The sequence below is a fragment of the Peromyscus eremicus genome, chromosome 22, assembly GCF_949786415.1.
Source record: "Peromyscus eremicus chromosome 22, PerEre_H2_v1, whole genome shotgun sequence".
Classification (NCBI taxonomy): Eukaryota; Metazoa; Chordata; class Mammalia; order Rodentia; family Cricetidae; genus Peromyscus; species Peromyscus eremicus.
In genome coordinates, this window is record NC_081437.1 from 23,586,982 (window position 1) to 23,613,337 (window position 26,356).

General features: G+C 48.3%; 1 protein-coding gene across 5 annotated transcripts in view; it reads left to right on the forward strand.

Moving 5' to 3' along the window:
- Positions 1 to 26,356, forward strand: part of Otof (otoferlin) — a 99,896-nt gene that overhangs the window by 14,189 nt on the left and 59,351 nt on the right. For all 5 annotated transcript variants that reach the window (XM_059248365.1, XM_059248364.1, XM_059248367.1 and 2 more), the window contains exons 2-3: positions 5,780 to 5,838; positions 23,498 to 23,586. In XM_059248365.1, the coding sequence (XP_059104348.1) occupies positions 5,780 to 5,838; positions 23,498 to 23,586 (148 nt within the window). The remainder of the gene's footprint in view (positions 1 to 5,779; positions 5,839 to 23,497; positions 23,587 to 26,356) is intronic.

Below are 26,356 nucleotides of genomic sequence, written 5' to 3' on the forward strand. Positions count from 1 at the left end.
TGACTGTCCCAAGGTCCTAAGACATTAAACTGGTCCAGCATGATTATTCCCAGGTTACAGGTAATGATTTGGAGACCCCCATGGGTAGGACCACCAGCTCCAGGACTAAGCCCTGAGGGGCAGCACCATACCCACCCCTGCCAAAGTCTGGCCTCTCCCTGGCACTCAGAGCCTGCTTCCTGGTGCTTGTGGGGGTAGCTGGCCTTGCAAGGAAGCAGGCTGGCATGAAGCAGAGAGAGTGAGATTGCAGCAGGGCCTGCTCAGAGAATTCCTCTGGGGTGACCGAGGAAGCCCACAGCATCAGGGCACAGGAAGGGGCCTGGAGAAACTCGCTGGACCCTTCTCAGGGAATGCACAGTGATTTGCTGGCTTTAAGTAAGGCAAGGAAAGAATTAGGACAGGGCCGAGTGGCCAAGAGTGTTTTATGTTCTGTCTCGGCTCACGTGGAGCAAACAATAGCTACCCAACATTTCTGCTTTCTGAGGACAGACCTCTCTCCCATCAGCATCAGGATTCAGTGCGCCACACTCTCAGCTCCACCAGACCCCTCCCTCAGCTCGGGCATTCTTTGAAAATTTGCATACATTCTCTCCCGGAATTCCCAGCTCAGTGCCCAAGACCTCTGGAGATCTGGACTCTGTTATTCTTCTGGTGTCTGCGTTCATGCCTGGGTGACTCTTGCCTTGACCTGCTAGGCAAAGGCTCATTTCCTCTTCTGAGCTCTCGCTTCAAGCCAGCCGTCTAATTCTACCTTACATAAAAGCGTCTCCGCGGCTGACACGTCTCTCCCTGTGGCTCGTAATAAGCTCTTAAAGGCAGCATCCAGATGCTAATTATCTCCGTTCAACTTCCCTCTGTGAGGGCTGAATGGTAGGGCTGACACAGGCCGGGGGAAGCCAAGACCCCTTGCTGCCTGTGGAAATGGAAGAACTTATGGGGCGAGCAGCCCCTGGTGCCTGCCTCGTCGCAAAGGTCTGTCTCTCTCTGGCAGGGCCAACTGGAAAAGAGAACTTAGTCTGTGCAGGGGGTGTATTTTGTGCTGTGCACTCACATCCCACGAGGAGCTAGGACGTGTCACCCTGCACATAATACAAGCACACAGCTCACCTGCGTATAGGAAGCGGGCTGCCGGGTAGGTGTTTTTAAATGGCAGATGACATAAAGGTTCTCATTCTATTAAGATCCTGAGCCCTCCGAGTCGTGATGGGAATATCAGATGGTGGGATACTCACAACACTCTGAGCTCAGCTCTGCACTGACTGGCTGGGGAGGGGTTCATTTCAAACCGAACGGCTCAGCCCTCAGAGGGGAGGGTGCTGTTCAATTTTCCATCTAACCTCAGTCTCACCTGACCCCTCTCCACGCAAGGAAGAGGTGATTTTCTTTCCAGCTTTATTCTCCATCATCCCCGTGGTGAGAAAGGGGATTGGGTATTACGACTTTTAATGGTTTTGTCCGAGGCCATTTAAAAGGAAGCTGAAATGTCACTATCTAAGACGGGTGGTGGATGAAGTGGATGGTAAGTGGAAATGAACTTCAGCAGGATGAGCTTCCCAGTCCTCAGTGATAAGCTGGAATGGTAAAGGGCCTCTGGCTCTCCCCAGAGAAGACAGGACTGCTCATTAATCCTCCCCAAATGTGGCTCTTCCAAAGTGTGCCAGCGCGTTTTGTTTTCTTAATACGTTGCTCTTTCCACTGTTTCTGCATGATTTGTTTAAGCAAATATTTATATTTGTATGAATATGTTACTTGTATACAGAAGGAGAGAGTGTTCAGCTCCCCTATTTGGACTGTTCTTCCCAGCTTCCTCTCCAGTGCCCAAGACATTGAGGTTTTTAGTTCATCTCCAGGTAGAGCTGAGCTGTGCACAGTCTACGGTGACTAATTTCACTGTAGTTTACATCCCCTCCCCAGGGCTGTGGGAAACAGCAGAGGAGTGCTTTATGCAATTCAAACCCAACACCACCTTCCAGGACCCCACCTGCCCCCACAGCTGAGTTCTCCAGCTTTTCATTCCTGGAGACCCCTGAGCCTAGCCGAGGCCAAGGCTCATTAAGACCTTATACGATGAAAAGGCCTTTGATTATTCAGAGCTGTGGGTCCTTGGGGAAGCCCAATGCACACCAGTGCTCACCTGATTCTCGAGTTATATTGTGTGTGCGGCCTGAGGGAAAAATTAACAGAGGCACAAAGCTCGGGTGTCATCGCTCACGCGTCCTCCGCCTCTGCTGGCTGCCTTCAAATGCATGGTGGAGCTTTTTCTTTCCCATTTTTCTCCTTTTGTTTTGTCCCTGGCTAGTGCTAAAGACTCTTTCCCGTCTCATCTATTTCCCATCCATTTTCTGTGTAGATGACTCCTCTGCTTTATAGCATGCATCGTCGTCATTATCTCAGATGCAACCAGGCAACCATTTCTATGTGTACCTGCCACACACACATACACACACAGTTGCACACCCACTTACTTGTTTCTGAGAACCCAACATCGAACGGAATTGAATGGCTGAGCTGGCCAGGCAGGGTGGCTCGCACCTGGAGGACAGCTGAGAGTTCAAAGCCAGCCTGGGCAGACAGCTGAGAGTTCAAAGCCAGCCTGGGCTACAGTGTGAGACTGTGTCAAAAACAACAGATGAGGCCACCGAGACCCAGCAAATCCGAGTCAGTTCCTAAAGGGAACAGGCCTGGCCAGGCCTCTATGCTCACCTGCATCATCCATGACATGGGGAGGACCAGCGGGGCTCATTCCATCCTCCCTTGGCCCAGTGCTAGCCAAGCAGGGTCTTCAGGTCTCCTGGGAGAAGAGCATGTTTGCCTAATACCAAATCACCTGGCCACCCAGCCATGGCCACCAGTGACAACCCACACTAACCCCAGAAAGGATTGAGTTCAAATTGGGAAAAGTCTTCCAAGAGATAGACCCCTGGTTTAAGTTGGTAAGGATTTAGACTTATTTCCCCCTTGATTACAAAAGTATGAACTGTAAGAAAAAAATCATATATATACGTAGTGAGGGATACACATCAGAGACAGTGTCTAGTATATATAAGGCCCTTGTTTGAGCTCTAGGACCACACACACACACACACACACACACACATACACACACACACCACACGTATGAAACCAAATGAGATGGCACAAGCCTAGCATCCCAGTACTTGGAAGACTAAGTCAAATCTTGAGAGTTAAAGGCTAGCCTGGGCTACATATCAAAGACTGTCTCCAAGAAACAGACAAAATGAGCAAATAAAAAGACTAGACAATTTTTAAAATTTAAAAATCATATATAATATACATAATGTATAGTAAAAATGTTAAGCATGTACATGCTTGCAGTATGTACTCTTTGCTCTGCGGAGACGACCACTTAGTGATTGCAGATTTTCCATGTGGATGTAGAAATATGTGTATACAACTGGGGAGTTGTTTTGGCTGAAGAAAGAGGCTCCTATCATAATGCAACCTTTTTCTTTTTAGTATGGAATTGACAGAGCATAGTAAGTTAATTGTAAATAATTTTTAACTTCGTCTACTTGGTTTCTTCCCGGTAGAAATGACAACCCTTCTCATGGAATTGCATCCCATTCTCCAACAGTATACGCTCTCCCTTCTCTGTATCATTTCTATATCTCACGCACACTTGTATCTCGGGCATGTTTTATATAACACTGACTGAAGTCTGTTCCAACCCTGTGGCTTCCGTTTTTCTGGTCCCCTGAGGGTGGGATCCTGTAGAAATTGTTCATCTTCTCATCTAGAATCCCCATGGCCCCGTACATCAAGAGTGAATGTTTCTCAAAGTGGTTTGGACTAGTAGGTGCCTTCACCCACCCCCGTTAGCCTGCCCCCACTCTCTAATTTGATTCTTCCAGCAGCTTGGCCCAGACTGGAGAGGTCTGAAAAGGTGATTTCACCCTTTCCACCCAACAATCCCCAAGTGAGGTGTGTAGATCTCAGGGTCGGGTGTGGAGGGTGGTCTGAGACATGCATGTTCATCCAAGCCCTCTACGGCCTGTGCCAGCAGGAAGGGAGGGGCCAGGCGCAGGGCACAGGGAAGAAGCCAGCTGAACCTGTCTTTTCTTTAAGAGGGGGACACAGAAGTGGGAAGAGAGATGATAGAGAAAAGACCATTGGCCATGGGTCGGGAGAACCACCACCTAAGAGCCGGCCGGTTGCCGGGAGGTGGTGGAGGCGGTAGCGCACGCCTTTAATCTCAGCACTTGGGAGGCAGAGGCAGGTGGATCTCTATGAGTTTGAGGCCAGCCTGGTCTATCTACACAGAAAGTTCCAGGGCTATACAGAGAAACTCTGCCTTGAAAATAAACAAAAAAAAAAAAAAAAATGAACTGGCTGGTTGTGTTACTAGTTGGTTGAAGGTTCTTTTGCTCAATTCAGACAGAAATCACGAGCAGGCAAAGTGATGGCTTCCCTGGTGTCAGCAGCTCTGTGCCTTCAACACCAGCAGTTCCCAGCTCTCAGTGTCAGTTTCTACCCCCCGCCCCATATCCCCCCACACACACCATATCTGGCCCCGCAACACACACACACACACACACACACACACACACACACACACACTCTTTGGGACTCTTCAGGAGTCAGAGCTCGCAACTCCAAGAAGCTCCCCATTGCTCTCCACTGCCCTGTGTCTCCACTGCCCTGTGGTTCTCCAACCGCTAGTCATCCTCAGAGTTACCAGCCCCGGCTACTGGCCACTCTCAGTACCCGAGGTCTTCAGTGCTACCAGCTGTTGGTGGGAAGAGCGAGCTCAACGTGCCAATAGAAATCACTGGCATGCAAAGTAAAACCATCTGAGAGAAACTTCATTAGGCCAGGTGTGGTGGCACGTGACTTTAATCGGGAGGCAGGGGCAGGTGGATCTCTGTGAGTTCAAGGCCAGGCTGGAGGTCTGCGTATTGAGTTTCAGGCCCGTCAGAACTAAGCAGCGAGACCAGGTCTCAGATTTAAAAAAAAAAAAAAAAGAAAGAAAAAAGAAAAGAAAAGAAATTTTATTAGGACTTCCTCAGAGAATAAGGTGAGCAGTACATAGACCACCCCAATTAAGGGTGAGGGGGTGCTGCTTAGAAAAAGGGGCTCACATATGCTCAGAGTCCTCTTGGCTAACTGCGGACTTTTACATAATTATGCCAGTCTGCCTAGGAATAGTAGCCTGCCTGCTCTGGCTGGGCAGCTTTGAGGACCCAAATGAGGACACCAGAGGAGCAGGTCACCTAAGAAGCTGGATGATCAGTTACCTGGGACTCCACAGGGCATTTAAGCAAATTCTCCCAAAGCAGTCCTCAGTCATCTCTTGGGGAAGTCGGGCCCTAAATCTTGGCCCAGGTTTTGTGCAGGTAGGAGATCCTGAGGTGGTTGTGGGTGTGGTCACAGGAGGGGGCTAGACTCCACAAAGCCCCACTAGTATGCAGAGGTTCACTACCCCCATCAACCAGGCCTCTGCTGAGGCAGCAGGACTGGGGAGTGCAGAAGACCAAGGGGGCCCCCAGGTATGTGGTAAGACAACCAAAGAGCCCCTGGGGTCCACTCTTCTACTTCGACTAGCCTGGGACTTCCTAGGTTTTAGTGTCCCATTTATAAAATTGACTTAATGACATTTGCTGCAAGAAGGTCTGATAAGAGGCTATGTGTGGGGGCTCCCTTCATTCTGGAGAGAGTTGCATAGTCATGGGGTCAGATGCTGTTCTGACACTCTCAAGAGAGGTGTGTCCCCAGCCTGCTGTCTAGACAAGTCTGACTTTAAGTTCTCCTCCATCCACAGGGCAGTCTTTCTACTCCCGGGTCCTGGAGAACTGTGAGGATGTGGCTGACTTCGATGAGGTAGGATATCTGGGTCCCTGTCCCCAGGCCTTTCCAGCAAGCACTCCTCTCTGCCCTTGGAGTATGTGGTGGCCCTAAACCCTGGGTGGCTTGTTTGCAGCATGCCTCATCTGAGTGACTTCCTGGGAGGTGGGGAGGTGGGGGGTTGGGGGGGTGGGGGGGTGTGGAGACCTCCACACAGCAACAGCTGAGCAACCAGGTGCAACCTCAGAGCTCTGCCAGATCTGGGCCCCTGGCTCCCTGTAGAGAAAATATCCACCAGAGTTCTCAACTCTGTGCAAGCCTCTCCGCGGGTCAGTGAGGTTGCCATTAGGGTCTTTCCTCAGTGTCTCAGGGTATCCTTGGAGTAACCAGGCCACAGGGCTTCAAGGACGCCCATCTCATACAGGAATCACCTCTCTAAGAGTATCAGGGCACTTACTTCTCCTCCCTAAGTTCTCAAAGCATCCTGGGTGGGAATCTCGAAAGACATACACACAGTGCTTCCCCCAAAAGTTTATTTTTCTTTTGAACTATGGACTCAGGATCATTGAATGTCTAAACTATTCACTTCAGTTTGTGGTATATCATCTTATTAGCCCCTGTAAGGCCACACTTAGGTCTTTTGGTATGTATGTGTGTTTTGGTATACATGTGTGTTTTCTCCCTGGATCCCATTCTTTTTCTCAGACTTGCAACACCTGATGCCCTCTTCTGGTCTCCGTGGGCACTTGTACACATGTGACAAGCATACATATATTCAGGCAAACATTTATACACATATAAAAAATATTTTAAAAACCAGAAACACTCAGATGGGTGAAAAATGAGATCTAAAAATTTTATCCATTCTAACGTAGGCAGCGAATACCTTTTGGTGTCTTACACCTTCTTGCGAGATTTGGACTGCTGTAAGCATATGTTTGTTTACTTAAATGACAATGTGTTAAATATTTCCTTTTCTATTTTTTCATTATATACTGTTCCTAAGTTCCATCTGTGTTACAAAGCACTGCTTGGGACACAGCCAAGGCAGGGTGACCAACCATCTCAGTCAGCCTGGGATGGAGAAGATTCCAGAGAAACAGACTTTCAGGACTAAAATGGGGAGGTCCTGGGCAAGCCAGGATGAGTTGGTCACCTGCCTTCTCTACCAGGGAGGGTCCCTGGCTCATGGCATCAGAGATACAGAAAACAGTCTCCATGCCTCTCCTGCATCTGTGTGAGTGTCTCCCCAAGCTGAGCACTGGAATCAGGAATCTGTGACTCATGGTGCTTTCATACACTGAAAGGGACCCAGTGCAGCCACAGCCTACACAACACAGAGCTTCCTATGTCCACATCCCCGTCTATAGTGGGGTTTCCTAGGCCCCTGATTTTCAACAGTCCAACAGGGATCTCTTACTTACTCTGTAGATCCCTGATTACTAATGGATCTGAACGTCTCTTGACAATGTCTTTAGCCTTTTAGATCCTCCCTCTTTTGCAAATTATCATATTCCTTGCCTTTTTGCTAGTTACAATGTCTGGTTTTGTTTTGTTTTGTTTTTTCTTACTGATCTTCTTAGTATACTCTGGGTGTCAATCTCTGTTGGTTTTAGATGTTTAAAATACCTGCTGGGGATGTAACTCAATTGGTAGAGTGCTTGCCTAGTATACACAAAGCCCTGGGGTTGGTCCCCAGCACTATGTAAACCGGACATGTTGGCACCAAAGAGGTAGATCAGGAGGATCAAGAAGTTCAGGTTGTCCTCAACTACATATCGAGTTCAAGGCCAGCCTCAGCCAGATAGGATCCTGTCTAGAATGAAAGAGACGGTGGGCGGGGAGGAGAAGAGGGATGATATTGCTTCCCAGTCTATCAACTCTCTGTGAACTGGGTTCAAGGTCCAACCGTTGATTTGCTGATTTCTTCCTGCTGTTCTGCTAGCTGTGGCTTACTGTGTTTTGAAGCCGTGCTATTAGTTGCTGTACAAGGGCTTCTTCTGCTTGTCCTTTTTCTCATTTGCTAACATAAGGTTTCTCTTCTTGTCCCCCATGATGTTTTTTGCATTGATGTCTATCTTATTGGAATCCTAAGGTTGCTACCTAGGTATCTGTGAGACATGACTGTAATCTAGTATTTGAGAGGCTGAGGCAGGAGGATTACAAGTTTGAAGCCAATATGGACCTCCTTTTCACACACACACCACACACTCACACATACTGCAAATCTCAGGTTATTTTTCTAGACTCTGTTTTCAATTTCTTTATTTTCAGTCTGTCCATGTTTTTAAGTTTAGATGGATCTTCTTAGGATAAAACTTTTAGATCTCACTTTTCACCCATCTGAGTGTTTCTCGTTTTTTAAAGATTTTTTATATGTGTATAAATGTTTGCCTGGATATATGTGTGCTTGTCACATGTGTACAAGTGCCCACTGAGACCAGAAGAGGGCATCCGGTCCCCTGGAAGTGTAGTTACAGGTGTTGTGAGCCTCCATATGGGTGCTGGGACTAGAACCTGGGTTCTCTGCAAGAGCAGCAAGTGCTTTTAACCGCTGATTTATCCAGTCCCAATGTTTCTGTTTATAAATCAATGATGTTACCCGTTTCCACTTATTGCCATGGCCATGACTGTCAGGTTTATATCCACCAGCATCTGGTTTTCTATTTCCCATCCCTTTTGTTTGCTCCTTTTCAGCTTATCATGACTTGAGAAGGTTTAAGTGAAAGGTCATAATCTTCTATACAGTTACCCTTATAAAATCAAAGTCCCTACTGATAACTTATAGAAATCAATTAGAGTAGCTTATCATTAGTGTAAGTACTTTAATAGTTTCTCAGGCCTCTTTGGTTTCTCCACCTCATTCCACCTCTCATGTTAATACTGTCTATATCAGCCATTCTTTAACTTTGTCTACTGGAGTTGTGTTGTTGTTGTTGTTGTTGTTTATTCTTTGGGGGCCCACCACCCAGCTCCCGAAATAAATACATAGAGACTTATTCTTACTTATGAATGCCCGGCCTTAGTGTGGGCTTGTTTCTAGCCAGCTTTGCTAACTTAAATTATCCTGTCTACCACTTGCCTCTGGGCTTTTTTACCTTTCTGTATTCTATGTCTCTTTCTTTCCCTTTTACTCTGTGGCTGGCTGTGTGACTGGGTGGCTGTGTGACTGGATGGCTGGGTGGCTAGGTGGCTGTGTGGCTGGCTGGCTGTGTGCCTGGGTGGCTGTATGGCTGGGTGGCTGGGTGGCTTGGTGGCTGGCCCCCGGCTTCCTCCTCTCCTTCTCCTCTTCTCACTCCCCGCTCTTCTTCTCTCCTATCTATTCTCTCTGCCTGCCAGCCCCTCCTATCCTTTCTCTTGCCCTACTATTAGCCATTCAGCTCTTTATTAGACCAATCAGGTGTTTTGGACAGGCAAAGTAACACAGCTTTACAAAGTTAAACAAATGCAACATAAAAGAATGCAACACATCTTTGCATCATTAAACAAATATTCCACAGCATAAACAAAAGTAACACAGCTTCAACTAATACTCCACAACAGTCCATTCTAGACTCCTTCCACCCAGGAAATTTTTTATGCAACCTCATGCATATATTTACCTAAAACAGGATAGTTGTACAATTAAACATTCACCGATAATTAATCATGAAGAACTTTATTTTAAAATGTCTTTGTTCTCCATATAATTGTATTACTTATTAAAGCAAGCTGACATGCTAATGAGATGGATGTGTTTGTTGATCTAACACAGCACCATCCAAAAATATGCTAATTTGATATGTCCCAAAAAATGGCATGAGGAAAATACTAAAAGTCTTTGCTTCCGTAATTAAAACATTGTTTCTGGAAGGCCGGGTGGTAGTGGTGCACGCTTTTAATCCCAGCACTTGGGAGGCAGAGGCAGGCGGATCTCTGTGAGTTCGAGGCCAGCCTGGTCTACAGAGCGAGATCCAGGACAGGCACCAAAACTACACAGAGAAACCTTGTCTCGGAAAAAAGAAAAAAAAAAAAAAAAAGAAAAGTTTCTCTAAGAGCAGAAAACTTCATATCTACAGTTAAAAACAAAACAAAACCCTGCAATTCGTAATGTACAAGAATCTCAACCTGAAACACAATGTTTCAGTGTTCATACGTGTTGTGTGGTGTGATGAGGTGCAGCACAAAGTTTGTGTGGTGTGTTCAGAGCCAAGGCTGCAGTGAAGCTGTGGGATGCAGCACAGATAGATGAGCGCTACCAGATTTGCCTCACGTTAGTTACATGTCTGGTTTCAAAGTGACTTTTGGTCACAGCACGCTTAGAAACCTTTACTGTTGCCAAATTGTTGGCCACTCCCACATTCGACTGTGTGACACCCATGTAGGGTCCCAACCTCCGCTTTGGGAGTTAGGTTGGATTCTGGGTTCTATCTTTGAGGATGTGAAGTCTCTGTGGCTTTTGTTTTCCTGGGCCCTCTTTTTCTTTTATAAAGACAGTTAGTCTTTATAAAATTCCCTGATTGAGCTGGAGAGATGGCTCAGTTGTTAAGAGCACTGGCTGCTCTTCCAGAGGACCTGGGTTCAATTCCCAGCACCCACATGGCAGCTCACAAGTGTCAGTAACTCCAATTCCAGGGGATCTGACACCCTCTTTCAGCCTCTGTGGGCATTGTATGCATGTGGTGTACAGACATACAGGCAGGCAAAATACCCACATACATAAAATTTTAAAATAACAAAATAAAAATCTCTGATCATTTTTACTTCTCAGATCTCTTGAAGGACCCCTTGGATTCTGTCCTCCTATTTGAGTAGTCTATCCAAAGGAGTCATTTGGTCTTTTTATAGTCTGCCTTCCCAAGCTCTATAAATCAGAGAATATCTTTCTTACTTATTCAAATTTGAGAATTCCACTAGATAGAAACATGTAAGTTTAAGGTTTTTTTTTTTCACAGTTGAAAAGGTATAACTCTATGCTACAGTTAAAAAGTCTGGCAGCCACAGATTAGAGCTCTGAAAGCAATCTTCTCTCTTGCAAAAAACAAAAAACAAAAAACAACCCAAAAAACCCTATGAATCTCATATCTCATATATATGCTGTGTTCTTTTGTCTTTGAGATATATACATCATATATATATTTGATACAATATATATTTGATATAATACATATGATGTGTGTGTGTGTGTGTGTGTGTGTGTGTGTGTGTGTGTGTGTCCTGGGAATTGAACCTAGAGCCCTGCACACATTAAGCAAGTGCTCTATCACTAAGCTACACTCCAGCCTGTACTGGATATTCTTTGTTTATTACATTTAGTTAGTTAGTTGGTAGGGGCATCACACACCAACACACCAAGAAACGTATGTGGAGATCCAGGAATGACTCCAGCTCCTCCCTTCTACTGTGGGTTTAAAGACCACCAGTCACCAGTCTCGACTTCAAGCCCCGTTATCCACTGAGCCCTCTCACCAGCCCTGTGTCCTGGTCATTCTTCAGTTTTATTATGATGGGTCTGGTTGTAGATTTTCCTTAGTGGCTCCCATTTTGCAGGGTTTTTTGAGCCTTTACAAATCTACGCCTTTTCCACCTTTGTTTACTATTTTAAAAAACACTTCTGTCCTCTTCCCCAATTCCTTATTAAAAATATTGTTCTCTCTTCTGCAACCTGAAGCATCAGCTGCCACATCCTGGGCTTTTCCCTTGTTTGAATTGATCCCTTTTCGCTGTCCCCTGAGGAAACGCTGTCTGTTCTTTGTTATGGTTCCTTGTCTTCCCTCCAGATTGCTAATACATTTCTAGATGGTCCATGCCTGTGCTAACTCTGCTATAACAGTAACAGAGTCAGTGAACTGTCTTTTTTTCACAGGAGATGTACTACCCAAGTGCTTTTGCTTCCCTCTGGGCAAGGTCCCTATATGGGCCACACTGGTTTGGGGCTGGTTGAGAGAGAGGTACTTTGGGCTGAAAGAAGTGGGCACAGAAATGTGCGGACCCCTCCTTGGAGTCTGGGCTTCCTCCTGGAACTTCTGAGGAGAAACGCCATTGGCAGTCACTCTGACATCACATAAGCTGCTGGTCTCTCTGTCAACGCCTACTCACCTTACTGCCCACCTCAGCAAGGCTCCGTCACAGTTTTCTCAGAGATACAGATGGCCATGGCAAACTTTTCCTCAGCCTTAGGTCTCATTCTTGCCCGGCTCCTCCCCTCCCCTCTGACCCCACATTGGCAGCCTCCTCCGACAACCACCAGCTTAAACAGCCCAAGATATATTCAGGTGTCTGTGTCCTTTTGTCTGTCTGCTTGGAATCCGTCTCTCCCTCCTGCTACGGTAGTTCTCCAGAGTTGACTTTGGAGGAGAACCAACAGTCTGATCACCATCTTGGCCTAAACCAAAAGCTCAGACACACACACACACACACACACACACACACACACACACACACCAGAACAGAACAGCATGTCCTTTTTCCTCGTGTCTGTCTCTCATGTCTGACTTCGTTTATGCTGAGAAGGACCTCCATGGCAGACTTGAGGTCAAATGAAGCATCAGGGCCGAGGGGCCACCCAAACCAGTTACTTTTCCTCCTCCTGGGCCAATGCCTTTGGCCCAGGTATGGTATAGTTGAGAGTTTGGACCCAGAGCCTCGAGTCCTCTGCCTCCTCACTGGGCATGTCCTGGACTCATCACCAATACTGTGGGGAGGGAGGGGTCTGTTCTTGTTTTCTCTGTCTCCTCGCCGGGCGGCTTTCAACTCCAGCTTAGCTTAAGTTACCACACTTGTCAAATCATGCTGGAGATGGATCTGCCGTCCCTCTGGGAGACAATGAGCAAAATGAGGGGCAGTTGTGACACAGAGACCCTGAGGCACACGAAGCTATCGTGAGCTTGCAGCCTAGCCCCACTGCACAGCCTCCTGGCTCCCTTCCCACCTCCTCTCTTCAGTCAGGGGCTCCGGATCACTTCCTCGCAGGCCTGCCTTCCCTGGCCCATAGCAAGCATCTAACTAACCCCTTCCAAGACTCCTAGGGGCCCTATCGGCCCAGGTCCCAGGCAGTGAGCAACCTGATGCCCCTTCCTAGGACAATGCCACCCCTTTCCATGCACTGCACCCAGGACACCTGAGCCACAGATAATACATGACATTCAAAGTTAATCACCATGTCCATCCTCTTTCCAGAGCAGCCCAACACGGATCAGGTAAAGGATGTCCTCGATGCCACTGGACATCTACAAGGGGGCATATTCTGAGTGTTGGAAGGGTGCCTGAGCTAGTGGGAGAGACAAGGACATTCCATACAGGAACCTAACATGGGGCTGCCTCTGGGACAGCGTCCAGTGACCACAGGGAAGAGGCAGAAGCCAGGGAGCTATGACAGACACTGACAGGATCCAAGAGCCACCACCAGATGGAGAGAAGCTTGCTCATATGCTCCCTGGCCTTTGGGGGTGGGGGTGCTGACTGGAAAGTTCCTGGTTATCACAGAATGGAGACCCACTTGTAGCTCTGGGTGTGAAGGCATGGGTGGTACAATAGTCTCTGAGCCATCCCCTCCCATCTAGTCCCCATACTAACCCATAGATGATGACACCCAGGCCCAGAGAATGTCCCTTACAAAGTAACAGAATAGAAGAGGCCACGCCAGGATTCTAAGTGGACACCACCAACACAAGATTTGAGGACTTCTCTGGGTGCAGCAATAAAAAGCTATCCTAATGCTTCAAGACTCTGGCTGGCTTGTCCAAGTGAGCCAGCCTTCCCCTCCTACCTCTAATAAGTGGCCCATTAGCCTTGCTACTCCTAGTACGTATACCCCAAGGCAGGAGAGGCAACTCCGGACCCCCAAAGAGATCATGGAGATACATTCCGGCCCCAGGTGGACAAGACCTACATTCCTCTGGCTATCCCTGATCGAACCAACCAGAGGTCCCTGAACAAGCTTGGGAAAAGAAACCCTTGTGGATTTGCAAAATGTCTATCTCCTCTGTCCTAATGTTCTGCCTAAGGCCTTCCAGAACTGGCTGAGAGAGAAAGAGAGAGAGAGAGAGAGAGAGAGAGAGAGAGAGAGAGAGAGAGAGAGAGAGAGAGAGAGATCCATAGCTTGGGGAGCCTGGGAGTCAGGAGACTTGGCTTCTAACCCCTCATGAGACAGTGTTTCTGGGTCTTGGACTCTTCCATAAATCAAGAAGGGGGTCCTCCTTGCATGCTGCCTTGTAATGCGGTCAAAAGGCCAAGAAAATGAAGTGACTCCACTGTTAGGCAAAAAGGTAAACATGCTTCTACTAGGGTAAGGAGTCCAAGCAGGGGAGGGGCCCCTGCTTGATTCAGACACAGGTAGATGGAGTGCTTTGGACTGAGCAACCTGAGTGGACAGGAGGTAGCCGGGAAGAAAAACAATGCTCCCTCCAACAGCAATGGAAACAGAGCCCGAGGTGTCCCTTTTCCTAGGGGCTGGAACCCGAGATCCCTCATTGAGCTGGTAGCTCTGAAGAAACTAAGGCAGGAGGCAGTGGTGGGGGGAGCAGGGCGGGGGCGGGGGGCACACCGAGTCTCTCTCAATCTCAGCCGGGTTTGGCTTTAACACAGGCACTATGTGGCCCCTCCCACCCCCAAGTAACCACACTGCTTCAACAATGCTAAGGGGAGAAAGCTTTGCCTGAGTGTCTGCTCAGTGTAACTGGCTGAGAGGCCACATCGTCCCAGGTCACAAGAAGCCATGCCAGGATTTAAACGCTAGTCTGTCTGATTCCAGAGCCCAGGGTGACTTGCAAGGTAGATAAATGATTTAGTCCCTGCCCTCGGGTGCTCAGTACACACAAAGCTAGACTGTGGGCCTTCTGAGCTCAGTCTGCCCACTTCTGCTCACATCTGGAAGCCATGGGCTACATGTTCCAAGGGGACAGGGATGTGACTGTCTTTTCAGCATTGGTCTAACACACAGCACTGAAAACGTGAAATAAAAAGTTGAGGGCAGGGAGGATCTGCTAGTCTGGCACCTGTAACGGCAGGCAGGCCTGTGTCCAGCTCTGGGGTGCTCAACAGAGCTAGTGGTGTGCACAGGCCCTCAGGTTGGCCTTTAGGATAAGCATTAGGCACAGATAAAATTACTTAAAAGCACCTTAGAGGTCAGTTAGTTGAGCCTCGATATTTTACAGTTGTAGGAGAGGGTCTATGGGGGAAGGGACTCCCCGAGACTTGCAGAGAAACACAAGGGTAGAACTAGAACCCAGGTCTTTCAGCTCCCAGAACTGTTTCTATTATACCCCAAATATTTACAGAAAATCTCGACTTTCAACTCCCACACACATACAGCTTGGGGGCTGTGCCTTGGGGATGCTAGCCTGCTGATAGGACATTCCACATCCAGTCAGTGGGCAAGCTGGGGATAATCCAGGTCATCCTCCTACACATAACAGGGAGCTCTGTGGAGTCCCAGATCCCTGAGACTGACAGGATACAGAACACTGCACCCTGGCCTCTACTAGCCAGGTTAGCCTAAGCCTGGAGCTGGTGAACTGGGTCACAGCCAGACACTCAAGGGGCTCCCAAGACGCCTCCAGATGGAGATCATCTTTCCTTCCTCCACCGCTAGTACTCACCCACCCCCAGCTCCTGTAAAGTCTCATGCATGCTACTGTTTCAGGTCAGTTTGTCTTCAGAGCCATCTAGGTAAATCCCCAGGACTGGGAAACACCCCACACCCTGCATTTCTGCACCCCTGCATCCTACGTGGAGCCAGCTGTTCACAGATCTGGTACACAGAAGATGCTCAGCAAACTTGTGCCCCTGAATGGGGTGTGGTGACTCGTGGCATCTGAGGTAGCAATGTTTGGCTCAGCTGCTACCCTAACAGGGTCAGGGTCCTGGGTTTGGGATTGAATGGAGCAGGATGTTATTAGATGGTGAATTGGATTTTATTGGCCCAGTCTCCAGGCAACCACTTTTTCTGGGCACTTCCAGAAATAAAAGCCACCACTCTTAGCTTCAGTGGCCACAAGAAGAGACTTTTGCTAGTGCTGCCCAGGCTGGAGAAGTGCCCTATGTCCCCAGAAGCCTCTGCAGCCCTGAAGTGTCTGCCATCATGAAGCCAAGTCTTGCCCAGCTCCTGGAACAAACAGCACCACAATAACACTTATAACAAATGGCTCCATTAACTGAACACTTCCTGTGTTATGGCTCTATGCCAAAAGCCTGGCCAGCCTTATAGTTCCCCCCAAAGAACACACTCCTGCTCCACCTGATGGGTACCTGTGCTATCTATAGTCCCTTCTATTGTTTGAGAATTGTTTGCTGAGCATCTACTGTGTGCCAGACCCTGTAAAGGGTGCAGGGAAGCCCCAGCAAGTTAGACAGACACCCTGACATGCCTCAGCTCTGCTCCTGCTCTGAACGCCCTGAGAATGATCGTCATGACATTCTGGGAACCAATGGGGAGAGGAGAAGCAAGAGAACTAGTGAGTGTGGAGACCGAGGCAGGGGCATGGACCCCAGCCCTGCTCCTGGTGTGACATGATCTTCATACAGACCTGATAGGGAGAACCCCAGGCAACATGGGATAATGTCACGGTTGTCCACTGCTGTGTAACAAACCACCCAGGGACTGACAGAATCCGCACTCTACTGTGGCTTCTGATTCTGAGGCTGGCCACCTGCTGGGCGGCTATGATAGCATCACTACATCCATCTGGGTCCTTTCTGTCTCCTCTGGGCCTCACATCCTCCAGGGCCTCTCTCTTCCGGCCGGATGGCCTGGACTTCTTATGTGCCACTGATGTCTAAGACAGTGAAGAACGGGAGCTTCCAGGCCTAGGTGCCACTCAGCGTCACATCTGCCACCTTCTATTGTGAAAGGCAGCCGTAAGGCAAACCTAGACAAAAGGAGAGGCAACACAGACTCCATCTTGTGATAAAGGAGATGAACTCACAGAGAAAAGGGAGACGTGGGGACTGGGAGCCACAGAGGTAACAGTCACCCCTAAATAACAGTGAAATCACAGCTTTCCTGAGCGTCTGCCTTTTACCTGAGCCAAGGTTAGGTGGTGTAACCTCCTCTCCACACAAAAGAGAACTGGGAAGTGAGGTAAACTCCTCCAAGGTCTCATAGTTGTTAAATATCAGCGCCAGGGTTCGAACCTGAACAGTGAGTCTACCTCTTAGTTAATAAGCTCCATGGCTGGTGAAGCTAGGCAAATCCTGAATCTCAGTTTCCTTATCTGTGAGGTGGGGTTAAATTGTAGACTATGGGCCGGGCGGTGGTGGCGCACGCCTTTAATCCCAGCACTCGGGAGGCAGAGCCAGGTGGATCTCTGTGAGTTCGAGGCCAGCCTGGGCTACCAAGTGAGTTCCAGGAGAGGCGCAAAGCTACACAGAGAAACCCTGTCTCGAAAAACAAAAACAAAAACAAAAACAAAAAAAAAAATTGTAGACTATGGGACAAGCGGTAGCCAGTGCCTGAGAGGTGGTCCATGTTCAATAAATAAATGATTTCTCAGCTGACAACCTGGACTGATAATCAGAACCACAGGCCCCTCTGAAGCTCAAGAGACAGCCCAGTGCCAGGGAGTCAGTCTTGAGCTAAGCTTGGAGGCTAGAGTTTCAGTCCTGCCTCAGCCACAAATCAGCATGTGCCCTTGGACACTTCTCTCTCACCCCCTTCAGCGGATGAGCATCCTGGCCGTGTTGCCAGAGCCTCGCCTGTTGCTAGAGAGCGGTGCCCTGGAAATTACTACTGTGATAGAAACTTCTCAGAATTCCCTCCAGGCAGATACTTCAGGAGTTAGGTATCATTGTCTGGTCAGGGAGGATACGGTGAGCGATGGCTCCTGGGAGTCCCCAAACTCCTGAACTCTCCCACTTATCTGGCTGTGTTCTTGGCATATATGTGTATATCACAGCATCTGGTTAAAAAAAAAAAAATGACGACCAAAATGAGACAATGAACAATGAAATCAGGGTGAGAACAAGCAAAAAAAGAGACGTGAGACATGGAAAGGCCCGGGCAGATGAAGTGTGAGGGAGGCAGAGGCAGGGCACAGAAGGGTCAGGGAGACATATTGGCTACATGTACAGAGAGCCCCTACAGGAGAAAAAGAAGCCGGAACAAATAATGGCTTTCATTTCTGCAGCTCCATGTTCTCTTTCCATATAGCAGCCTGTCATGTGTCACGTGATTTCATTTGGTTCCTGCAACAGCCCTGTGAGGTAGATATCCATCTTAGTCTGTCTTCTGTGTCTATAACAAAATAGCCAAGACAAGGTCATTTCTAAAGCATAGAAGTTTGTTTGGCTTGCTGTTCTGAAGGTTGAGAAGTCCAAGAATATGGCAACCACATCTGCTTGGCATCTGCTTAGGGCTTACTGCATCATAATGTGTCAGAGGGCATCACATGGTGAGGAGAAACAAGTGCCACGCCTGGCCTGGATGCCACCAAAGTTTCTAGCTCTGTCAGTATCAAAGCTGGGGACCAGGGGCTGTAGATGGAAGTTTCTGTCCCGCTTGGTCCTGTAGCCATTCAGTCCCAAATAAACACACAGAGACTTATATGAATTATAAATTCTATGGCCTATTGCTCAGGCTTGTGTGTTTAGTCACATGGCTTGGTACCTCTTTTTTTTTTGGTTTTTCTGAGACAGGGTTTCTCTGTGTAGCTTTGCACCTTTCCTGTATCTTGCTCTGTAGACCAGGCTGGCCTCGAACTCACAAAGATCCGCCTGGCTCTGCCTCCCAAGTGCTGGGATTAAAGGCATGCACCACCACTGCTCGGCGGCTTGGCACCTTTTCTCAGTCCAACATTCTCATCTTACTCCCTCTGCCTCTGGCTGGTGACTCCATCTCTGCCTTTCCTCTTCCCATCCTTCTCCTCCTAATCTAGTCACCCCGCCTACACTTACTGCCTGGCTACTGGCCAATCAGTGTTTTATTAAACCAATAGGAGTGACAGATCTTTACACTGTACAAGAGCATTAACCCACAGCATTTCCACCCCCTTTTTTTTCTTTTTAAAACAAAAACCCTGAATCTAATCTCCTTTGTTTAGCTTTTTTAACCAACAAAGAAACATCCATAATCCACTTCTTGGGGAGTTTGGGCATAATTTTCTAGGCTATTTCTTGCTGATTGGGGGGCATTGGTAATCTTTGGAGATCCTGAGAAAAATTAGAATTATAGGTAAATCTTGGCTGTAGTAGTCTGTGAGGCTGGATCGTCTCAGCCAGTTGCCTTGAAGCTGTTCCAGATGTTGAATCATCTGGGTCATGGCTGTCATCAGAAACCTTTCAGGGAGTCCTGGTCGATCAAACCATATTAGCCTGGAAGCAATCCACAGGTTCTCATCTTCTGTGGAAACAAAAGCAGAACCTCTTTTCCCAAGCAATATATCCTTAGACCCAAATTTTGAAGTCAAGATATCTTTAAAATATATATGCTGATTTAACTTAGCAGCCCCCATAATCAAATATCTCTCTGTAGTTTAAAAAAAAAAAAAACCAAATACGACACAATAATATACAGTATCCAGATTCTCTGTGTATTTTTACATGGTTTATTATATTTTTTATTACTCTATTTCTTTTTTTAAAGATTTTATCTCTTTTTCCCCCAAGCCTATGTATTTTTATACACACTGTAACCTGTTTAGAGTTTTTTTCCATCTGAGTCTGTCTTTATTGTATATCTGTAATCCTTTTCTGACCACCAGAATTTTTAAACTGTTAAACTGTGTGACTAGAATAGAAGCGTGGCTTTGGCTGCTGGCTCTGTCCCACTCAGGCTTTCTAACATGGCGCAGGTACCAAGGAGTCATGCTTACCTCCCCAATTCTGTGAAGCAGCATTAAGTAGCATGAGCTGTGTTTTTAAGCGCAAGGCTGTGCTCTCTAGCCTGCAGGCAGCAGCTGGGAGAATCCTCTCCGTACCAAGGCCTGTGGGAGAGACTGTAAGAGCCCGCCATGCCCCTTAGCTCATGGCTGCTGGTGGCCAGCTCCATCTTGCAGGCAGCTGTTGGGGGATCTGTCTCTGCGCTGCTGATGACATGAGACTGTGAGACTAGGAAGCCCAGTGTGGCTCCGTTTCTGTGTGTATAGAATCTTTTTAAAGCTTTTTCAGGTCTATGTGGACCAATGCCCAATGGTGGGCACCAAATGTAGATGGAAGTTTTGGTCCCACCTGGTCCTTAGCTGTTCAGTCCCAAATAAACACACAGAGGCTTATACTAATTATAAACTGTTTGGCCCATTGCTCAGGCTTATAACTAACTGGCTCTTACGCTTAAATTAACCCATAATTCTTGCCTATGTTAGCCATGTGGCTTGGTACCTTTTCTCAGTCCAACGTTCTCATCTTACTTCCTCTGCATCTGGCTGGCGACTCGTCTCTCCTTCCTCTTCCCAGAATTCTCCTAGTCTGGTCGCCCCACCTATACTTCCTGCCTGGCGACTGGCCAATCAGCATTTTATTAAACCAACAGGAGTAACAAATCTTTACAGTGTATAAGAGCATTATCCCACATCAAGGGGCCTCAAAAAGTTTCCAGAAATCAGGCTAATGGGCAACAAGGAGTGAGAACCAGTGAGGAAGAGAGACAAAGACAGAGAAATAGAGAGGCAGAAGAAGAGAAAGACAAAGGAAAGCAGACAAGTGGAGAGCCAGAAACAAGGACAGGCAAAAAAATAGAGAGAGGGGAGCAGAGACGACACAGACAGACAGACAAGACAGGCAGAGACAGAGAGGCTGCCCTTTATGTCCAGTCGGCTCTTGTGACCTGCTGACAAGCAGAAGCCAGCAGTTTCTCTCTGTGGTTCCCTCATCTCAGCTCATCACCCCCTCCAAGGGACACTGCTGTTACCATTGTGTCCATCTAAAATCCTTCCTCTCCAAGAGGGCCACTTCCAGGGTGGACACCTGTCTCTCCCGCTCCTTCTCGCTTAACAGTGTTAGGAGCCACCCACAGTCCACAAATGGAACTAGTACCCTTCCTTCTGCCTCCCAGGAAACCTAGGCTCAGTGGGCCCCCGTAATTGGTCCACAGCTCATGAGTCGGGCCTTGTGGAATGTTTTAATTTCCCTGTGGTCTTATCTCAGCAACTTCATTAAGAAAGCTACACACTCCATGGAGCTGAGCTGAGCTGAGCTGAGCTGCCGCAGGCATCAGAGAGCAGGAACCAAAGCTGTGGGGCTGCCAGGAGCCCCACCAACCTCTGGACCTCTCTCCCCTCTCATGCTCACATCAGGGTTTCTATCTAAGTCAGAGTTACAATCGCTGTGATGAAGTGCCATGAGGCAGGAGCTGTTGCAGAGGCCATGGAGGGTGCGGCTTACTGGCTTGCTCCTTGTGGCTTGCTCAACCTGCTTTCTTATAGAACCCAGGACCACCAGCCCAGGGATAGCACCACCCACCATGGACTGGGCCCACCCCCATCAATCACCGATTGAGAAAATGCCTTACAGGCTTGCCTACAGCCACATTTTCTGGGGCCATTTTCTTAATTGAAGTTCCCTCTTCTCAGATGACTCTAGCTTGTGTCAAGTTGACACGAAACTAGCCAGCACAGTGTCCCTGAGACCTGGCTAGTCCTAAGAAGAGATGACATGAAGGGAGGTCATACTGAGCAGGATTGCCCTTAAAGTCCCCAGTCTGGGAGAAGGAAGTCCAACTGTGGAATGGTAGGCTTGCAGGCCCAGCTCTCAGAAGCCTCCGTCCAGCGGAGTCCACTCAGCCATCAGCAGAACTCTGCCTCACCCCACTGCTCAGAGCTGTGGTTCCCCTATCCATGAAACAGAGCAGACATCAGCTTCCTGGGATGTTGGGAAGAATAAATGAATTAATATACATATAGACTTCAGCCTCCTGCAAAATGTAAAGCTTCCTGCAAACAGCAAAAAATTATTACTGTCACTGTTATTATTTATTCCTGAACTGTCCACTGGTCTGAAGTGGGTGGGGGACATAGAGGACATTTAAAACTAAAGTCACTACTTTCTATCTAGTCTGTCAGAATCCCTGGTTATCATCTCTCAACAGCTGAGCAGCACTTGAAGCCTGCTGGACACTTACTAACCCAAAGTCCAGCCTCACTGGAGGTGTGGCTCAGTACGTAGGTGCTCACCTAGCATCCATGACAGTGGGTTCAATCCCCAGCCCCAAATAAAACAGACGGGATGATGCAAGCCTATAGCCTAGCACTCTGAAGGTGGAGGCAGGAGGATATTCAAGTTCGAGGCCAGCCTAGGATACAAAGCAAACATCAAGCCCAGAAGGGTATAGACTCCAGACAGCACCTCGTTCAGTCTGCCCTTTTCCTCTGTCTCCATGCTTGACGCACCAGGCCTGAGATGAACATGGGTCTCACTCGGGTGCTCTTACCCCCCTCCCACTCTACCAGGGCATGGGGGCATAGTCTCTACGATGGGCGTGACTTGTCCTTGTGGTGAGATGGCTTTTCTGATGAGTTCTGACCTGTTCCAGGTGCCATCGGCATGTGGTGTCTACAAACATGGGCTGGCTCGCAGACATTGTACAGTGGGATCTAGGAGGGACCTGAGTGGCCTGTGTCATTGTATATACCTTGAGCTCTGGCTCTAACTCATCCTTTCTCCTGTTACTGAGGGGGTCAGCCCGACGGCTTCCCCTGGCAGGCAGTCTTTGGAGGGTGTCCTCTTGTTGGCTTTGCCCAGCTTGGCCCACAAAGGATAAACTCCAGATCTACCAACAGAGACATGCCAGATCTCTCCCTGCCCAGAGGGCAGGGTCTCTGGGGATCATGGAGCAGAACAGACCATCTACTCACTGTCAGGCAGGTGTCCCTAGGAACTTGCACATTCTTGAAGGTGGTGGCTACAAGCTTTTTCTCTAGGGAGTACCACAAATGTTATGCACAGGATAGAATTCTTTCTTCTTTATTTCCTCCCCAGTTGCCTTCATTGTCCCAAAAGTGAAGAGAGCTAGGTGAGGACAGGATGACAGAGCCTTGGGGTGGGGGGGTGGGGGGAGCCTGGCTCCATCCACCATTGACTTTCCCTACGGATGACTCCTTTTATGAGCTGCATTGAGTCCTAGTTGCCACTTATAGGGCATTAAAAAAAAAAACCACTGAATTTCTAATTCATCCTTATTATTGATGTGGGGATGTCTCTAGGGGTGTGACTGGAACAGTAAGTTGGGCACAAACTATATATAGGCCTAACCCTCATAACATGAAAGAACTTCAAAATGAGGCCCTATTGTTCACACTACCACCATGGGAGGATGGCCAGGGCAGAGCCTGGACTGGTCCAAATGCCTTATGAGAGAGCTAGGAAGACAGGACTCCAATCAGCTCATCCTGAACCCAGCTCCCATCCCACAGGCTGGGTTTGCCCTGGAGTCCACCCACACCCTGGCTGACCACTGTTCTCAGCTCTCACAGAAGCTGGGAGGCAGTGGACGCAGCACACAGTTGAGGGTCAGAAGTCCTTCTTAGACCTGGGGTCCCCCCTCCCACTTACCCTATGACCTTGGCAGCCTTCCAGACCTCTCTGAGCGCCATCTTTTAAAGAAGAGTGGGTAACAGTACCTACCATATGAGGAAGCTATGGTGACCGAGTGGGAGTATGGATGCTTTGTCCCCGGGGATCCTGGACCGTGTGAGGGGGTCACTCTGGCTGCTAAGAGGCCCCCTCTCATCACTCGTCACCTCCCTGCTATTTGCACCCAAGGTCACAGCTGTCCCTCTCTCCCCAGACATTCCGGTGGCCAGTGGCCAGCAGTATTGACAGAAATGAAATGTTGGAGATTCAGATTTTCAACTACAGCAAAGTCTTCAGCAACAAGTAAGTATGGTGTGGGCTGGGGCCCGGCCTGATTCCTGGATTCCTCCAGGCTTACAAGAGAGCCCTGCCCTTTGACCCTTCCTTAAAGGCCTAAGGGCTGCCTATCTTGCTCCTTTGTGGGATCCTCAAAGTACCCTGGCTATTGTCAACCATTGTCAACCAAGGGCAGCTCACCCTCCTGTCCAGCCCTCAATCGCCTGCCCCTTTAAAGCCACATGCCCCTCTCTTCAAGCTCTTCCTCACTCATACTGGAGGGTGCAGCCCATCAGAGATGCTAAAAGCCGTATGGCTGTTACATCTTGCAGCCTTGAAGGCGAAACTATTTACCAGAGACTGTTCAGCACTGTGGCGTAGGAGGCAAACACGATCTCAGACCCTTGGGCAGTGATTTAAGATGTGGCCCTGAGTGGGCTAGGGAACCCCTCTGAGGTCACTGTCCTTATGTGTGAGAAAGATAAGAACTTGTCTCAAAACAGCTGTGGAAATGAAATGAGACAGATCTGTTCATTCATTCACTCGACAAACATTTATGAAGTGCAAACTGTATGTCGTGAACTAAACTAGATACTAAAGAGAGAGGTGTCTGCCCTCATGGAGCTTCCGTTCTGTAAATGAAATGCACCTGCCACGTGAACGTTGTCCTACAAGCTGATCAATCGAAGTAGCCCCCTTCCTGTTCTCTGAGTGACACACAGGTTTTGGAAGGTTCTAAAATGATGGCTAAACACAAGTAAATTGAGACACTCCGCCTTGGCGTAAAACGTCCATTGCTCTTGTGTGACCTACAGGAGATCATGGCTGAACTGCCAGGTGTCCAAACAGGTGTGGCAGTGCTGTTCCAGTGAAGGCTCTAAGTGTCTCGGCAGTGAGAAGGGGGTGTAGACAAGGAAAGCTAACCTAATCCTGGGTCACGTTAGAAGGAATATAATCTCAAAAGGGTGGCCAACGAGTCCACTCTCCTGTATCAGTTGTAAAGAACACTAATAGGCAACACCCGTGGTTATCTGGGGTGGTAAGTAGACGCAAACTTCAAGAGGAAGCCCTAGGGTCATTTAGCTACTCACCAACCTGTCTATTCATCCGATAACCCATTTTTTCATTCATCCATTCATCCTATCCCATTCATGCATCCTACCTATTTATGAATCCTGGCTATCCATTCATCTCATTCATCCATTCATCTCATTCATCCATTCAACCCATCCATCCATTCACCCATTTATCCACTCATCCATTCCCCTACCCACCTACTCCTCCACTGTGTGAGTCATGACGGTTGCTAAAATGGGGGATCAAGGCACAGTCCCTGTCCTCAAGAAGTTGTCTGTCATGTGAAGAGGAGAGACTCATGAGGAACAGGGCTGCATTATTAGGAGAGCAAACAGCTGGAAGAGCTGGTACTCTCCAACATCTGTGCTATCTCAGGAAGTAGTGAGTGCCTACCACTGCAAGAAGTGAGCTGAATAGATCCCTTGTAGAGGGGGTTTCTGGCCTCCTGGCAGGATCATGGAAAATATGCTTAGTGCACAGAGGCCTTCCCTCTATCTCCAGGGGATCACATCACTCAGTCAACTTCCTCTAGTACCACAATAAAAACTTTTGGAAAAGCATCCCACTAGAGACCCCCAAAGATAAAGCATGACCGTATCTGATGTGAGACACCCCTGTGATTAACAAGACTGGGAGAAGCAGGAACAAGAGAAGGGCCCAATGCAGACCGGGTGAATATGAAGGAGAGACAGAATCAGAATCCAGGGAGGGTACCAAAGAACCCCACCCAGAGCCTGTCCACAGATGTCAGAGCCCCCAGGAGCCTTGGAGCTCGGCAGTAAAACCTTTACTGTGCAGAAGGGGAAACCGAGGCTCAGAGGCACATGGAGGTCACATGAGAAGACTCTGGATGAGCTAGGATAGGATATATGTCTTCTACCTCCTCTTCTAAACCTCTGTCACTCCCAGCAGCCAGAGCATATTATGTGATGGAGGAAACAGAGGAAGAGGTTGCTGAATCACTTACAGTGGAGGGTTCCAGAACAGACAGGGAAATACAGAGAGTCCCCATCAGGACTCCTGCTACAGACAAATCAAAGGATTTAGACATTTTAGGGAGCAATGGATAACCACACAGTGAATCTACCAAACATTAATGCTCATTTCAGGTGTTCTTAAATGCCAAGAAGAGGGAAGACAAGAAAATGTGACCCCCCTCACCTAACTGTGCCCTCCTTCTCCCCACCAAAGAGAAGGCAGGAAAGTCTCACGGTGCCCAGGCCTAGTGAAGGAGGACTTAGAGACTGTCCAGGCCACTGTTGACCAAGACCTAGGATGGAAAAAGAGACAAGGGCCATCCCGATACAGGCCAACTTGGGAGTAAGGTACCTGGAGTTGAGTGGGGCTCGGGGCTTCCCACCTTAGAGTTAGGGCCAAAGAAGAGGCCGACCTGGTTCTACCCAGCAGTGTTAGGGGCTGCCAGGAAGTAGAGAGATAGAGGAAAGGAGGAAACCACCTGGCCAGGGACCATAAGGTCCGTAAGTGTGCTTGGCCACTCAGAACCAGGGCTTCCTCCAAGAAACCTGGGGCTTCCATGAAAATAGGACATTAGGATGAGATGTTATGCATCCCACATAGCCTCACCAGGACTTTAAGGGGCAATGGCTCCTTCCACCAAGGATGCCAGAGGTCCTGAATAATTCAGAAACCAGGAATACAGTGGAAGCCAAACTGAGCCCAGGGCATTTGACACCAGCTCCCAGGGGAAGATGATAAATTA